Source organism: Hordeum vulgare, chromosome 2H (assembly GCF_904849725.1).
Source record: "Hordeum vulgare subsp. vulgare chromosome 2H, MorexV3_pseudomolecules_assembly, whole genome shotgun sequence".
In the NCBI taxonomy this organism is placed as follows: domain Eukaryota; kingdom Viridiplantae; phylum Streptophyta; class Magnoliopsida; order Poales; family Poaceae; genus Hordeum; species Hordeum vulgare.
The window spans coordinates 204,580,792-204,598,723 of record NC_058519.1 but is presented as its reverse complement, the minus strand read 5'-3'; the positions used below and the strand labels follow the sequence as shown (position 1 = coordinate 204,598,723).

The following is a 17,932-nucleotide window of genomic DNA, read 5'->3' as shown; positions in this document are numbered from 1 at the left end:
AGCAACCCATCATCTACTTACTACTTCCCAATGCCTTCCTATAGGCCCAAATAATGGTAGAGTGTTATGTAGTCGACGTTCACATAACACCACTAGAGGAAAAACAACATACAACACATCAAAATACCGAACGAATACCAGATTCACATGACTACTATTACCATGACTTATCCCATGTCCTCAGGAACAAAAGTAACTACTCATAAAGCATAATCATATTCATGACCAGAGAGGTAATGAGTATCATCAAGGATCTGAACATAAACTCTTCCACCAAATAATCCAACTAGCATCAACTACAAGGAGTAATTAACAGTACTAGCAACCTTACAAGTACCAATTGGAGTCGTGAGACGGAGATTGGTTACAAGTGATGAACTAGGGTTTGGAGATGAGATGGTGCTGATGAAGATGTTGATGGTGACGAGTCCCCTCCAATGAGAGGAGTGTTGGTGATGACGATGGCGATGATTTCCCCCTCCGGAAGGGAAGTTTCCCAGGCAGGATCGTCCTGCTAGAGCTCTAGATTGGTTCTGCTCAAGTTCCGCCTCTTGGCGGCGGCAAATCCTCCGAAAAGCTCCCTTCTGATTTTTTTCCGGACGAAACCCTTCATATAGCAAAAGATGAGCGCCGGAGGGGCAACAGGGGGCCCACAAGCCCCCCAGGCCCGGCTAGGGGGGTAGGCCGGGCCTGGCAGGCTTGTGGCCTCCAGGTGGCGCCCCTCTGGTACTTCTTTCGCCTAGTATTTTTTATATATTCCCAAAAAATTCCACGTTGATTTTCACAGCTTTTGGAGTTGCGAAAAATAGGCATCTCAAACTTGCTCCTTTTTCAGGCCATAATTCCAGCTGCCGACATTCTCCCTCTTCATGTAAACCTTGCAAAAGAAGAGAGAAAAGGCATAAGTATTGTACCTCGGCATGTAATAACAGCCCAAAAAGCGATAAATATCAACATGAAAGCATGATGCAAAATGGACGTATCATCCACCACCATGGACGCTTCCCGGACGTGCCATGAGTAGTCCTCCTTGGACCATGAGTCCATGATCAATAGCTATGTGACGTCTTCTCTCCAATCTTGTGCTTCAATGCTTAGCCCTTGTGAGCTGCCCTACATGATCAAGGCATCTATGTAATTTACCTGCTGTTGCTATGTTGCATTTGCTGGTATCCGATGGATTATGAGATTATGTTCACATTGTGATGAGTTATATATTTGGTTCTCCTTTTATATTATGTTCTTGAGTAATTCATGCATGTTCTCCGTTGCTTTTTATTGCTTTGGCCGAGTAGTAGATTGTAACTCCAAGAGGGAGTGTTATGCATGATTATGGGTTTATGCCCCCTGATGTCTAGCTTGAGTGACAGAAACATGAGACTAGGGGATGTGTTGTTGCCACCAGGGAGAAAACAACGGTGCTTGTGACCACGGTTGCAAGGATTGTTTACCTTGTGTGAAGTTCGTTAATGCAGTTGTCCGTTGCTTTGAGTGTATACTTTGGGTGGGGCTCTCAACTTAATACCAGCGAGATGTTCTGGATATATATCTCGAGGTGGATGATTAAAGAGTAGATGCTGATGGATAAACGGTCTACTTGTCTTGGCGTACTGCCCATTATTTTTGAGCCTCTAACTTTCTAGTAGCATGATTAGCATTGCGGTGCGTTTATAATTCTGTCAATTGCCAACTCTAATTTTTTTACCCAACATAGTTGTTTATCGTCCTTTGGGAGAGAGACATCACTAGTGAACATCATGGGACTCTGGTCCATATTACCACCATTGTTTACACCTCCATCATTTACTGTTTTTATTTACTTTTCCGTTGCAATCACCATCGCTATTCCCGCTTGTGTTTTGATCCTTTGCAAACTACAATGCCGGAGAGATTGACAACCTCTCCGAACTCATTGGGAGCAAAGTTATTTGTTGTGTGTGCAGGTCCACGTCTTCTGCTAGCGCCAGAGCAGCGGACACCTACTTGTTGATCCTTGGAGTCCTCCTGGTTCGATAAACCTTACAGTCCCCGTGTAAGGGAAATCTGCTGCTGACTACATCTCCATCTTCCACTTGAGGTAATCAACGAGGGGCGAGAAGTATATCCATCAAATCGTCATCAGTGAGTATCATGGAATTGTTGATGGAGAAGGGTTGGTGATGGCGACGACGACGAATCCCCTCTTCGGAGCCCCAAACGAACTCCAGATCAGCCCTTTCGATGAAGAACAGGAGGTGGTGGTGACTCCATCTTGTAAGACGCGATGAAAACTTCTCTCCTATTTTTTTCTCGGGGAGTAGGAATTTATAGGCTTAGAATTAGGGTCAACGAAGCCTCGTGGGACCCACAAGGTAACAAGGGCGCGCCCTAGGGGTGGGCGCACCGTCTTACCTTGTGAGCAACTGGTGCCCCCCCTCTGGTGGATCTTCGTTCCGTTATTTTTTATATATTCCATAAAATATCTTTAGAAAGTTTCGTCCAATTCCGAAAACTTTTATATGTGCACAAAAACAACACCATGACAATTCTGCTGAAAACGACATCAATCCAAATTAGTTTTATTCAAATCATGCAAATTAGAGCATAAAATAAAAGAAAAATGTTTGGAAAAATAGATACGTTGAAAAAAGTATCATGGCTCCGTGAACAACCGAGAATAAACAACTATTTCCAGTTAAGGCACTGGGTTGAACGTAGTCACATAAATGACGACATAGATGCTAGGTTGATAGTTATCTGTGCAACCATTCCCTGTGGGATCGACATACCCCACTTAACCCTAATTGCAATATCCCCGTGCCCCCCTTGCAGGCCATCAACATTGCATCTCCTTTGCCACCATAGGTACTAGCATAGTAGCATGTAATGGCCACAATTTTTTAAAACTAAACCGGCTCCATGTATGGGATTTGACATGATGAGTCACATAGGAGGAATTCAATGAACATTGCACCCGAACTATCAAGCCGTGTGGCTTTGACATTGGGCCTCATTCAAACCTGGTTAGCTCTCCTTTTTGACAATGAACATAGCTAACACTAGCAAAATCTAGGATTAGTTGCTTGCATTGAGAAGCGAAAACATTTGGACCCAGATTAATCTCGTATTTTTTAAAAAGAATATATTAATATGTAGTTCATATCTTCAATCGTCAAAGTGCTATCAAACTTAATTACCAAGCAATTACATCCATAAGTTTTTGTTGCGGGATAATTACATCCATAAGTTTGCTGCTAGAAAGAGACCAATATGAATCTTACATTCTTAAAAATCCATCCCTACTGCAAACAATTCTTTTAACATGCATCCTTCGACCCAATCACATGTGCCATGTAAGCATCCAATGTCGTTACTTTTCAACCAATCTTTAATTATTACAACATGCTCTTCCACCTCATCAAGTCATGCATTCCTACAACATCATAATTAATCACATAACATCTACATCATACATCTGAGATAAATTCATGTCATCTTATTCACGTGGTATGAAGAATCGACTGGAATTGATGGTAGGTAGTGATCATTGAAATAAATTAAAGAGTGAAAATAAGGATTGATGAAGAAGACAATACGTTCATACAAGTATTGGTTGATGTGTCACCTATTCGTAAATACTCCCTCCGTCCCAAAATTCTTGTCTGAGGTTTGTTAGAAATGGATGTATCAACATACTAAAATGTGACTAGATACATTCATATATAGACAAATCTGAGACAAGAATTTTGGGACGGAGGGAGTACTAAAGTGTTCTTTTCTTGAAAATTTAGAATGCTACAAGACTTAAAAGTGAACATTTATGGAAAAGAAAAAAGGAGTCCAAAATATTAATATGATAGTCTGACTTGAGATGTTTTTTCATTAGAAATACTAATTTAATTTAAAAAACAGTCTTTTTCCTTTTTTTTGAGAGAGAAAAAGATCACAACCTTTTTTTTAACCGATCACAATCTTTTTATTTTTTGAGAGAAAAAAGATCACATTTTTTTTCGAGGGAAAAAATCACAGCTAACTCAACCTTCCATCTCGTATCCGACGATACATATGGCACAAGCCCACCGCAACACGCAAACGCATCCGGACTTCATGACACTGTAGCCCCAGGCCCAGCCCACGAAACCCATACCCCCAATCGAGGGGGGAAAAGCCCTGGCAAAGGCGAAGCCGTAATTATTCTCGGGACGCACTTCCCCGGCGGCGACCACCGCTCGCTGCCGGGACCCTCGGCGCCGCCGGTCCCCGCGCGGCCTCCTCCCCCTCTACGCCGACGCCATGGTGAGCTCCTCGCCTTCATGTTGCGCCCCCTCGCCCCCCTTTTTCTGTTTTCTCTGCTTCTCACTCCGCCCCTCCTCCCGTGCCTCCGCAGTTCTCCATCGCGGCCATCAACGAGAGCGACACCGTCGGCCAGTGGGAGCCGCTCGCGCCGACCAAGGAAGCACAGGTACGAACTCCTCTCCCCGCCCATCCTCCCACCCGTCTCCCTCCCAGCGTGCCACGCTCCTAATGCCTGAAATTCCAGTGGGCTCGTCATGTAGCTCCCGACCCGGGCCACGTTAGGGTTTTCGATTTCTCCGAGTGCAATGTGATGGGTTAATTGGGGGTTTATGTGATTCAGTTAAACGCGGCGTGGTAGATGAAACTACAAAAGACTCCAATGCTTGCATTGCCAAGATTGCAGGCGCAGGAGGGCGATACAGTATAGTTAGATCTTTCAGGTTTAATGCAACTAGCCCTGATGCTGAGTTATGTAGTATACACAACATATTTGATTCAGAAGGAGGATTTCCTTGTAGTTATATATGCACATAGACTTGTACTCCGTATTTGCTACTAAGGCTCAGTTTGCAGTTCCTGAACTGTGCTGCATTGCTTGTTTTATAATATGCTGTGGGAAAATAGCCACGAAACTAGAGGTAAGTTGGTTATAAAAAAACATCAAAAGAGGTAAAAGCTGGTTGGATAAGCTGGATTATCATAATCCACCGTAATGCCAAACGCAGCCTATAAAGGGTTAGAGTCAGATTTTTCAGTGTCAGAAGCTTTTAATATGGCTGTCAAAACATATTTGCTACTAAGAAGGGGCTAGACCGCTAGAGTGACTTTTGAGTTTTAGAAGCTCTTAATATGGTTGTCCAAATATATTGTGTTATTGATTGAAATAACCTTTTAATGCTGTCAGGAATCTGCACTTTCGCATAAATACCATGAGGGACTCCTCAAGTTGCAAGAAAAAGACTACACAAAAGCTTGTGAACTTTTGGAGGATGTTTTGAAGGATCCACTAATATCCGAAATTCAGGCAATCTCACTAAGAATATTTCAGATGTTCTTCTGTTGCCTCCTCCATAACAGCAAATTGATCATTTCAACAATTGTTTATTTCAACAGGTTGAGAACATCGGCAGTGATCAGCATTTGCTGCAGCTAAGGTTATCTTTGTCACCTTTTTGTAATGGTCATGCTATAAATGTACCTTTTTATTCGTCATTGAGAGGGTTATGTGTCTGTCAAACTCCTGGACATAATGTGGATATTACATGCAAAATTGGATAAAACTGGTCACTATTCACAAAACAATGTTATTGCAAAAACTAACCTTTTACCCCTATAAAAGATGTCAACTAGTGGCAGTGGTCTATTCACCTTTGTCTACACCACATGTTGGATCGCATATATGGTTGACAAGAGGGCAAGTATGCCTGTATCCATAGTTTGATCTGGCACAAGTGGCATATTCCCTATTTTCTTTAGTTCCATAGTACTTTTTTTTCAATCTGTCTCACTACACGGATATTATGCTAGTTATTTCAAATCTATCAGTATGAATGACTCTTTTAATGGCGACTTCCACGGAATAGTACTCTCTATACAATAAATCAGAATGGTGTGCCGGCTCTAGTAACTAGCTAATCCTATGCATGCCATAATAAAATCATAATGCACTGCTTGCATGTCATAACATGCTGAAGCCTGAAGGTTCGTAGAACACATTGCATAGTTTGTCTTTGTCCTTTTTGTGTGTGTAAATAGTTGGTCTTTGCCTTGACTCATGAATTGGTTGACAGACTTGAAATGTGCGGCATTAGTACTTGCTGTTCAAAATGCTGACCTTCGTCCTTAATTGCACAGGTTTTTGACATTGAAAAACCTTGCATCTGTTTTCCTTCGACAAGGATCGAAATTTTATGATAACGCTCTCCGCTGTTACCTACAAGCTGTGGAGCTTGATACAAATGATTCAGTTGTATGGAATCATCTGGGAACACTCTCATGCACAATGGGTTTGCTGAGCATATCAAGATGGGCATTTGAGCAAGGGCTTCTATGCAGCCCAAACAATTGTATGATGTCCTTCTCATTCCATTTTTCGTTTAATTTAATCAGCTATTTTAACTACCATGTCTTAAACTTGTGATGCCTATTTTTGTTTTTTCATTCAGTTTTGGTTGCTTTTTTCAGGGAACTGCATGGAGAAACTTTTGGAGGTCCTTATAGCGATCCGTGATGAAGTTGCTTGTCTTTCTGTAGCAAATTTAATACTTATGAATTGGCCATCACATCATCGTGCATTACATGTAAAGAAGACCATTGAAGATGTGGTAGCAGTGCCTTTTGCACCACGGGGTATCGACATCCTTGAACCCAAGCATGCCAAACTAGAATTTTCCAATAAAAGAAGATCTGCAGACAATGTATTAAATCAAGAAACAAGGAAGAGGAGTAAACAGGGTGCAACATTGCAACTTGTTGAAGCCAAATGGACAGCGGTTTTAGATGGCATCATAAATCTCTTAACTGCAAAAAACGTGAATGCTGATGAAAATCATTGTGCAAACACTGAAACTAGATGTTCAGACACTGAGGGGACTGTCAAGGGGCTTGCTTATAACGCGGTGGATGTCGTCTTATCTATAGGTACATCCAATCCTATGGAATCTGCTGGTGAAAGTGAAAATGTCCTGTACCGGGATGGCGAAAGTTTACAGTCGCATGATGGCACACCCACAGTTAAAGAGAAAGATGTTAATTCAGACAGAGAACATCCTCATGAAAGGCGAAGCAGACGCCTTCAGAGGCTGCGGAGTCGCAAACCCGAAAAAGATGAAAATGAATCCAATGGCAAAGATTTATCGCATGCAATAACTCAGTTTCTAGACTCATTTATCCTGAAGGCTGATTCTTCTGGAAATGCTGACATTTCTAATCCAGAAATTCCCACATATACGTCCGACCGTGAGGCAGACGATGTTAAGCAATTTCTATTAAAGATATGCAAGAATAATGGTCCTTGTCATATTGGCTTTATGTTATTGGAGGAGATTGCTCATATCAACATACCTTTTCAAGATTACTTTGCTAACTTCGTTCAACTAGATAAACTTACTAGAGGCTGGGCACAAAATAGATCTGCGCTGTGCAGTTTATTTCTTGCTGAACTATACTATGATCGAGCTATATGTTCTGGAAGCCCATCAACATCCTCAGAACTATCTGATTCTTCTTACCATCTTTGTAAGGTCATCAAATCAGTAGCTATGGAATTGCCATTATCTGTTGGGAAAATGAACTCCACCAGCTTTGATTTGGATAAGGAAAACTGCAAGGCAGAAATACGTTCAAGTGATAAAGCAGAGAGAAATGCTTCAGATACGTCCAAAAGCTGTTCAAACTCTAACGGATCAATTTCCAGTAACATGTTTTGTGATGAAACATCTTCAAATACTGACTATGTGTTCTGGATTCGCTTCTTCTGGCTGAGTGGCTGTCTGTCCCTTGCACAAGGGTGCAAAGAGAAAGCTTATAAGGAGTTCAATGTTGCTCTGTCACTCCTAAGAAGTAGCAGCAAAACCTATGGTAGTAGAGAGTTTATCCCTCTACCTCACAGCAAGCTTGTAAAGTTTCTGACAGCTGATAGGATTCTGCGTGAAATTAACTTGATCAAGCTCGATTATTTACTTTGGAAGAACGATGAAAATATCAACAACATAACTCATACAGAGTTCAAGGAACTGCTTCCTCCACTGTTGCTTTCCACCAATGATGTCTATGGTGGCAATGCATATGATTTGCCAAGCGAAAGTGAGAACGTGATTTCACTTGAGTTGAGTGCCTTGGATGTCTTAATATCTGCATGTGAAAAGGCTAAACCAATGAACGCCAATATCTATCTTGACTCTCACCGACGGAAAATACAACTTCTAACTGTGGCAGCTGGCATGGTTGGATCTATTACCCCCCACAAGGGAAACATTTCAAGTGATGCTGATTTTGTGGAAGCAATGAACAGAAATCGGCTGGACAGTGTCGTGGACGCAGTCAAGGACGTATCACGAAGTGCCAGTACAGCATAAGACGTTATTGATCAGTGTGATACTTCTGTAAGTCATCTCTTCATTTGTCTATGGATCTCTGTACCAGTCGTTTTTAGTTCAGATCTTGCGAGTGCTATCTACTATCCCTGTTTCTAAATATAAGTTATTTTGTCAGTTTAAATTGAACTGCCAAAATGTCATTTAGGGACAGAGGGTGTACTAGATATCAGCACGTTAGTGTTCTCTTAGCCAGAAATATTTAGGGCATGTTTGGTTGATGCCAAAATATGGCAAGCCCCAAAAGATGGTTATCTGTTGATTGCCTATCAAATTACATTGCATATCTCTACAAAAATTGCTGAACATTGACGGGTTTTGGCATTGCCAGATATTGGCTTACCAATGTTTTTGCTGCAGACCAAGCATAGATTTAACTTTAAGATGAGCATAAGTGAGAAGTCATTGTTAAATCTTTAGAGTTTTTGTAGCCTTGATGTTAAAGGATATTTGGTACTCCCTCTGTCCCATAATATAAGATCTTATTACATCCATTATGTGAGTATATTGAATGTATTAAGATCTTATTACATCCATTATGTGAGTATATTGAATGTATTAAGATCTTATATTATGGAAGGGACGGAGTAAATATTGTAGCTCTATGTAGGCTGCATAGATGGGATGTTGTGACATTTAAAATTTAGTGCATTTATGAATTATGACAGCTAGTCCAACTTTGACCATTTATTATATATTTTATTTATAAACATCTAGATTCACCATGGAGAAAAATAAATAAGCATGTTTGTTGTAAACATACACTTCACACATTATTATCTTTTTTTACTACCATATTATCTTAGATTGGCAAGTTTTCCAGACTTGCAGGCTGCAGCAGCGAAACGTTACACATATGGTCATATCGATGCCATTATGTTATCCTGCTCTTTTCAAAGCTCTGTAATTAGATATAATAGGAAGTTAATGTTATTCAGAATGTTGAAGCATTTCAGTGGTTAATTTCTTGCACATGCGAGAAGTTCATCTGAGCTGTCTGCTATTCAGTATAGGATCTAACCATTATTATGATGGTACGGGGACTGGGGAATTTGCTATGCCGTTCATATTCTAGGATGATTTATGTTGTGCTTCCTATGTGTTTGCTGCTTTGGCTGTCTCATAGTACATTGTAAAGTTGCTTATCAAAGGTGTGCTAGGACGGTGTATGGTATTCTGTGTGTTGTAACTTATGCCTATTCATTGTACTTAGTAATATGTCATGATTATCCATGTAAAAATACGACACCCCACATCAGCCAGTAACTTAATGTATCCTAACAGTGTCACCAAATCGACCGTTTGCTATTATTTTGCAGGATGGGCAAGAGGGCTTGAGTTCACTAGTTCATATCATTGGCAATATTCAATCATTGCTTCTTACAATCATGTGTGCTGCTGTCAAGATGATTGTATGGAGAAAACTCTCATGCTCCGGAACCTTGGATGAGGCTGACCAGTTGGAGAGTTCTTGCCTTGTAGATGCAGCCATTGCGTTTTGCAAACTTCAGCATCTTGATCCAACGATATCGGTCAAAACTCAGGTATGTGTTTCCTTCATATTACCGATAAGATTTATGGTGTTGATTTTTCGATGTTCAACTTACTTTTGTTCACCGATGCAGGTTGACTTAATTGTGGCAGTGCATGATTTGCTTGCTGAGTATGGGCTCTGCTGTGCTGGAAGGGACGGTCAAGGGGAGGAAGGGACTTTCCTGAAGTTTGCAGTAAAACATCTCATGGCACTAGACGTGAAGCTAAAATCTCAACTTAGTAGGTTTTTCTCAGCAAACTTATTCTGGTGGACATGTTTCTTTGTCAGTTAACTGCTTGCACTGCTTTTCTCTATCTTATTATGTAGATCCAAATGGGACGGAAGGAGATTCACTTCCAGAAAATGGCAAAGCAGAGGACAGTGTAACTGATGACCGTTCTATTTGTGACAATAAGCATAACTCTGAGGATGAGGAAGAATCAGGTAGGCCTCGATTACCCTGACCATTTTTATAATTTGTATCTCCTATTTGTTATGTGGTAGAGAACTACAGATGTTGTATAATGCCAGACAACGCTGGCTTGTTTTGTCTCTGTGAGCATATAGAACTGGTCCTTATTCCTTAATTCTTGGTGCTGCAGTGAAAGTATATTAACAAACAAACAATGTAGCCTTTTGTTGGTGTTTATCCTGATAAATGCTCTGCCAATGTAGAGTTGGAGGAAATGCAATCAAGTATTGATAGTGCCTTGGACCAGGCTTTTTTCTGCTTATATGGTTTGAAGATAAACCCGGATTCTTGCAGTGAAGATGATCTAGCCGTACATAAAAATGCAAGCCGCGGTGACTATCAAACAAAAGAACAGTGCGCTGATGTGTTTGAGTATGTCCTACCATACGCAAAAGAGCTATCTGTGAGTAAATTCATAATGAGTTGTTAGTTTCAGTTTTGATATTATGAAACATTAAATATAGAGAATTAATGCATTTTCTGTTCTTAATTTATTATTTCAGAAAACTGGTTTGGTTAAACTACGGAGAGTGTTGCGTGCGATACGCAAACATTTTCCTCAGCCACCTTCTGAAATATTAGTTAATAACCCTCTTGACAATTTCCTGGACGGACCTGATTCATGTGAAAATATACTCTGTGAAATTTATGAAACCCATAAATCTAGGGAAGCAACCCTGAACGTACTGTTTCCGGGTGAAACAGGCTATGAAGCATTCAAGAAACTTTCCGCTGACAGGTTGTAGATTGCACCTAGACTCCCTTAAGCACTGAAACAAAATTAGCAGAGGATATCACTAACTATTTTTTGTGTGACTAATGCATGCAGCTCCGAGCCTTACTCAGATGTTTATGGAAGCCTGTATCACTACATCGCAGAAGCTGAAGATACAAGTCCCAGCGACAAGTACACAGGTTTTGTGTTGAAAAAGGAAGGAGGAGAATTTGTTGAACAAAGTGCAAATCTTTTCAAGTATGATCTGTTGTATAACCCATTATGGTTTGAAAGCTGGCAAAGGCTTTCAAGTTTATATGATGAGGTAATATTTTTAGTTATGCCAGTTGGCTGAAGTTTGTCTCGTATTATAGTCAATGCTGTTGCATAACCAGTGTTTGTCATGCTTCCACAGGAAGTTGACCTGTTGCTGAATGATGGTAGTAAGCATATAAGCATTTTGGATTGGGGAACAAATACAGCTTTAATTCAAAGGGTTGAGGCAGGCCGTAGACATAGTCGACGCAGCCTGATGATGAGTTTAATATTGGCTAAAACTATTCCTGATCAGGTGCGTCCATCAGTCTATTGTTTTTCCGGTACTCACCAACGAGATGCCTTTGTGTTAATTTGTTATTCCATTTTTCTAGATCAAAACTTGGACACTGTTGGGAATGACATCTGATCACCTTTTTTCAGGTTGAAATGCATGAATTGTTGGCCCTAGTTTACTATGATAGTGTTCAAAATGTGGTACCTTTTTATGATCAAAGAGCTACATTGCCTGTGAAGGATGCAACATGGGACATTAACTGCCGAAATTCGCTGAAGCAATTTGAGAAGGCTTTTGAACTCAAGTAATCTGACACAAAAGCTTGTACTCATCTTCTATCTTCTTATTTTTGGAAACACAGTACAGACGTATACTCTCACAAATATGCACACACACTCACCCCTATGAATGTAGCATGCACACCCTAGCTCTACTCCTATGATCACCTCCGAGAGTCTGAGACGTACATGTAATGATATGATGCTTATTTACCTCGCAGGTCTCAGTGGCTCCATGCATTTTACCTTGGAAAGCTGTGTGAGAAACTGGGGCATTCACCTGCTAAGGCATTTTCATACTACAAGAAAGCCATCACATTGAATCCAACTGCAGTTGACCCGGTTTACAGGATGCATGCATCACGTTTGAAATTACTTTATACCCAAGGGGAACAGAATCTTAATGTGATACAGGTTTGTTAAGATAACATATTATCAATTGATTTTTATTTTAAACAAACGGAGAGAAATATTTGGCAGCAGTTTCTCTTCATTTGACGGTTTTAGTATACTCCTGTCCTGACCCGGATATGCTTTTGCATATGGACTGACTTGTGAGTGATGGTATGGAATCTTCCACCAGTGAAGCCATGCTCATGTTGATAATCAAATGGCTGAGTCTGTCTGTTTCTTTAGATGGACTTGCTTTAAAAAAAGGTTAATTTAGCACATCAGTGGCGTCTTGATAGCTCAAGTGGTTACGTTTGCTCACTGGATTTTAGGGGCTATGCCAGGCATAGCAGTTCTATAAGACATTCTTATATAATACTGTAGATAATGGTTCCATACAGTCAGTAGCGTAGCTAGACCAGTGTGTCAGGGTGGTCCAATAATATAAATATCTACATACATTTATTTATTTTTAAAGAAATATATTTTTAACTACACTATATACATGCTTTGGGGAAATTCCAGGGTGGTCCATGGACCACCCTGTCCACCCCCTAGCTACACCACTGCATACAGTCCATATAAACTTCTAGAACAGCGCAACTAATAGTTTCAGTAAGTTCAACAATCACCAACCAAGTTTTGAACTTACGTTCTATAGGATAGACTAGATGTGGTTCGGGCTATATTACACATGAAACGAGCTGATGAGCTGCCGGTGAACCAGCTTGGCTCATTAAGATAACGAGTGAGAATACAAAGCAGTGCTCGGCTCAGCTCGTTCTTACGAACCGAGCCACCAACAAGTGAGCCCAAGTCAGCCCAGGATCTTCGAGCCTTTTGGCTATTGGGCAACTTGTCTGGCACCAAGAGCTCAATCTTAAATATTATATATAACACCAAAGTATAAATTAGAATCTTGAATATTACAAATTTGTAATGTTGAAATACTTTTATGAGACCTCCGTCATACTGGATTTCTAATCAGAGACACATCCTTGTTGATAGTTATGGTTTTATCTGTGTCATAGTAGTACTTAAATATTAACTTTGTAAATCGTGTGGTTTGTAGGTAGTTGCTGATTACACATACAACCAGTCAACTAAGGAAAATGTCTTGAGCATGCTGGGGTCCTCTGAACAGAATGATAGTGCTCTGGATGATGCAGAGGGAAATAAGTTAGTTAAGCCCGATTTACTTGATAAAGCATGGCACATCCTTTATGATGACTGCCTGCATGCCCTTGGTACTTGTGTGGAAGGGGAGTTAAAGCATTTCCACAAGGCAAGGTACAAGCTTGCTCAAGGATTTTATAGAAGGGGTGAAGCAGGGGACCTGGAGCGGGCTAAGGAAGAGCTCTCATTTTGTTTCAAATCCACTCGCTCTTCCTTTACAGTGAACATGTGGGAAATTGATGGTGCTGTTAGAAAAGGAAGGTAAAGCCTCCTTTTCTACATGTGTAATGTTGTTTTGGACTTACATACCAATGTAACTGACTTTTACAACTTCTGATGTTGATGGTCCCCCCAAAGAATTCTTATTGTCTGTTCTTTTTTTCAGGAGGAAAAATCCGAATATCGGCGTGTCCAGAAAGAATCTGGAGGTCAGTTTATCAGAAAGTTCACGAAAATTCATTACATGCATCAGGAAGTATATGATACTGTACTTAAACCTGTTGGAGAAGAGCATGGACTTGTGGACTCTTGAGAGGGCATACACATCTGCGAACTGATAAGAGGGTACCTCCTAATTATCAGCATAACAATGTTCATACTTGCCTTTTTCTGAATATAAGTATACCTATATGTGTTCTCTTTTGTAGTTTGCTCTATGTTTGGGTGATATTGTTCCTGTCGGTCTCGGGAAGTATCTTCAAGTTTTAACAGCAGCGATCCGTGATCCTGAGATCCGGCAAGTTTGTGGTGATGTTTCTACTGAGCAACTACTTGAGAAAATGTTTGGTGTATTCATGGACCATGCAAACATGTTGGGCGATATAAGCACCATACCAGAGGTGAACAGTCCAGAGTTATTAGAAAGCAATCTTTACGGGCAAATAACTCAATCAGAGTGCAATACACTATTCTTTAAGCTAGATAGTTGTCTTATTAGTGCTTCCTTATGGCAGCTATATCCACCAATATATCCATTTGCTCGAAAGTGACGTCCGAGTAGATGTTCTTGAAGCACTAAACGAGAAGATAAGAAAGCGTTTCAAGACACCTAAATTGTCAAATAGCAACTTTGCGAAGATCTGTAAGCATGCTTCTCTGTCATGGTGCCGGTGTATACTCATCAAACTGGCCTCAATCACCCCGCTGCCTGAATCTATGGACACAGACAATCAGCCTGTTCCATTATCCAATGGCCTTCTACTTTACGTTGATCTGCAACCTGATGAGCTCCTTATCTCATCCCCTGATGGGCCTACTCAATTCAAAGGTCTTGACATGAATTGGTTTGAGACACTCAATAGAATTAAAAACATTCCGATCAGACAGACATCCGAAGATAACATGTTGACTGCTGTTACTGTAATGAAGAGCACTTACAACTTTTACCGTGACAGTTCTTGTGGAACATTTCCCTCAGGTATTAATCTCTACACAGTAACCCCATCCCAGGCATCTGTTGAAGGGGTACAGCAAGCCCCTGGCATAGTTGACACCCTTGACCTAAGCATCCCAAGGAAGCTCCTTCTGTGGGTATATACATTGGTTCACGGTCGATATTGCAACATATCTGCCGTTGTAAAGTACTGCGATGAGATGAAGGTACGTCCTGCACTGCTCATCACGGGAGTACTCTCTGTGTGGCTTTTCATCCTTCACATCATTTCATTCCTTCTGCAGGCAAGAAATAAAAGAGGAACCCTAACGGCGGCAGCTTCGTTACAAGTCACGCCTCCAGCACCGCACAGCTCTGTTTCTTCTCACGGTATTTCACGCACCTCCTCACATCTGGGCATGTGCTGAAATGATATCCACCTCCCCTCTTAGTTACCTTGCTATGCGTTGTTTGTTGTTCACAGTTACCTCCAAAGAAAAGAGTGCGCATACCGTGTCCAGCGAAGCTCAAGAAGCAAATGCCTCTGCTCCAGTAGCGGCCAGTGTTCCTCTCCACCAAGAAGCAGAGGGCAGCGCCCCGCTGATTGCCGCCGAGGCACAGAAACCCAGCACCGCGGCATCTCAACTCTCGCGCAGCGGCTCATCTAGGACAATGGAAAGTGCTCCGGATGGCGGTCAAGGCAATGCCGGTGCAGCTTGATTGTACATCATGCTTCTCTACACCCATGTGAGCTCCGCGGATGGCTACGAGTTCTGATTAGATGGAAGGCTTCTTCTCTTCCTGCAGAAATATAGGTCTGATGCCTTTCCTGGTGTATAAACTAACCTTATAGTAGAAGCTAATGTAGCACTAAGGACATATTGGGCGAGTGTTTGGTTCTAGACAGAGTTGTGATGCGCCAATTTTCAGACTTGTTTTCTAGCCAACCTTTTCCACACCAGCAAATCCACGTTTTCATCGCCGCCGGCCACCCACCCACCCAGCATCCCTAGCCACGAGACGCCGACGGGGACGGAGGAAGAAGACACACACACGCAGATCGATCCCCCTCGCGCGCTAGAAAGAGAGAGAGAGGAGCCTCGTCCGGCATGGGATTCATTAGTCACCCGAGTAGGGTTTTGAAACACATGGATAGAAAGAGATTGAATAGAGTTTTGAAACACATGGATAGAAAGAGATTGAAGGGGAACGAAGGTGACTGGGCTAAGCAAACCCCAAACGGACGCCCGAGGATCTGTGGGGTTCGGGGATTTTCCTCTCAAAACCTCTCCGATCCCCCCTTAACCCCTCATGGAGTTCGCGGAGAACCTGATCCTGCGGCTGATGGAGGACCCGGAGCAGCGGGACGAGGCGCAGCGGGCGCACGTCTACCGGATGAAGGAGCGGTGCGAGCGCACCAAGGCGGCCTGGGCGCTCCCGCTCCGCCCCTACGGCTTCTGGACATTCGACCGCTTCAATTCCCAGCTCTCCTGGGACCCCCAGATCAGCCAGGCAGCCGGCCGCCGCGACCCCTACGACGACCTCCTCGCCCGCCACGCCGGCCCCGCCCCGCCCCCGTCCTCCTCCCTCCTGAAGCCCTAATCCGATGTCACCGTTCAGTCGATTTGCGAAACTGTGATGAATCGCCTTATCTTTACACCTGCTATTCATCGTGTGTCCGCTGGTAGGAGAAGCCTGCAGTGGAGTTTTGCTTCAAGTTCTGATGAGTTAGGCTTTGTGTTTCTCCAGTCACTGGCATTCTGTTAAACATACCGTTTATGTTGCTGCTGTCTGGATCCCCATTCCTGTTTAATGTTTCGCGAGTGGTGACAAGGCCGGTACACGTGCTTGAACATTCAAAGTACTTGGTGACAAGGCCGGTACACGTGCCTTTCAACAGTTTGTACTTGGCGTTTACGTTTCGTTGGGCTGTTTTGATTTGTTGAACTTTTTTTTTAAGGTCTGATTTGTTGAATTCATCAGCCTTAATTAGTTTTTGTTGCGCAATTGCCTGACTGGGCCACTGAAGCATGTGGCATTCATACACAAACTTGAGATGCTCTTACAATCTGGTTGTACTATACATTGTTCTGGAGAATCAAGGATATGGATAATGCTTTCTTCAAACCTGTAGGTTCTAGCTATCTATGTACTCGGTTCATGTATCAGACTTTATTCTGTAACCTTACGTCATCTGTTAACAAAAGTGGGTGACAGATAACTATGTTCACTTGAATTGAGCAACTTGCTGCTTGCCAGTTTTCTAGTTCATGGACAATCCATTAGGCTTTGTTAGTATTGACACCATAAGCTCTGAGTGGCAATAATTGCGGTCTTAATGCTGTGAGTGGATATTAGCTGACCTGCTTTGCAAACTTAGATCTGTTCAAGATTTCAAAATTAAACATCAGGTGCTATCGTGCTGTCTATATGGTGGAAACATATACTCACAAGACATACATAATTTTGCGTATGATACAACTTACGCCTTCCATCCTTAAGTATATGCCGTTTTAGAATGTGTGCCGTCAGAGTTTTGAAAACGCTGACCAATATTGGCACAAGTATTTGGACTCTTATTCATTGTGTATTTCAAGTATTTGGGCTGAGATACTAGTAGTACATATATACTTTGTTCCGCTGGTTGGAGAAGCTTTTAGTGGATTTCTGTTTCAGGTTTTGATGAGTTAGGCTTTGCGTTTCCCCAGTCATTGGCATACTGTTAGCATAGTCCTGTTTAACGTTTTGTGAGGGATGAGAAGGCCGGTATGCATGCTTGAATGAACATATAAAGTATACTGCCTTTCGATAGTTTATACTTTTCGTTAGGCTGTTTTGATTTGTTGAATTCATCGGCCTTAATTAGTTTTCATTATGCAATTGCCTGACTGGGCCACTGAGCATTTCTGCCTCACATGTACTAGGACACGCTTGAGTAATCATGTAAGTGGACTCCAAAAATGTTGGTGACATTATTCTGGAGAGTCAAGGATTTAGATAATGCTTTCTTCAAACGTGTAGGTTCTATCTATCTGTGTACTTGGTTCATGTATCATACTTTATTCTGTAGCCT

General features: G+C 41.8%; 2 protein-coding genes across 2 annotated transcripts; both read left to right on the top strand.

The window, feature by feature from the left end:
- The first annotated feature begins 4,217 nt into the window (after positions 1-4,217).
- Positions 4,218-15,782, top strand: LOC123425856 (calcineurin-binding protein 1-like). Its single transcript, XM_045109598.1, is given in 22 exon segments — positions 4,218-4,275; positions 4,367-4,441; positions 5,180-5,299; positions 5,389-5,429; positions 6,130-6,341; positions 6,460-8,378; positions 9,689-9,913; positions 9,995-10,142; positions 10,231-10,347; positions 10,579-10,778; positions 10,879-11,114; positions 11,205-11,415; positions 11,506-11,661; positions 11,790-11,947; positions 12,143-12,335; positions 13,384-13,748; positions 13,873-14,031; positions 14,033-14,051; positions 14,135-14,364; positions 14,441-15,086; positions 15,165-15,249; positions 15,344-15,782. Coding segments are annotated over 22 exon segments (5,754 nt in total). The 5' UTR covers positions 4,218-4,272; the 3' UTR covers positions 15,580-15,782.
- A 367-nt stretch (positions 15,783-16,149) lies between these two features.
- LOC123425855 lies at positions 16,150-16,631 on the top strand. Its single transcript, XM_045109597.1, has one exon. It carries the CDS (start codon positions 16,171-16,173, stop codon positions 16,459-16,461), a length of 291 nt encoding a protein of 96 aa, XP_044965532.1. The 5' UTR covers positions 16,150-16,170; the 3' UTR covers positions 16,462-16,631.
- The last annotated feature ends 1,301 nt before the right edge of the window (positions 16,632-17,932 follow it).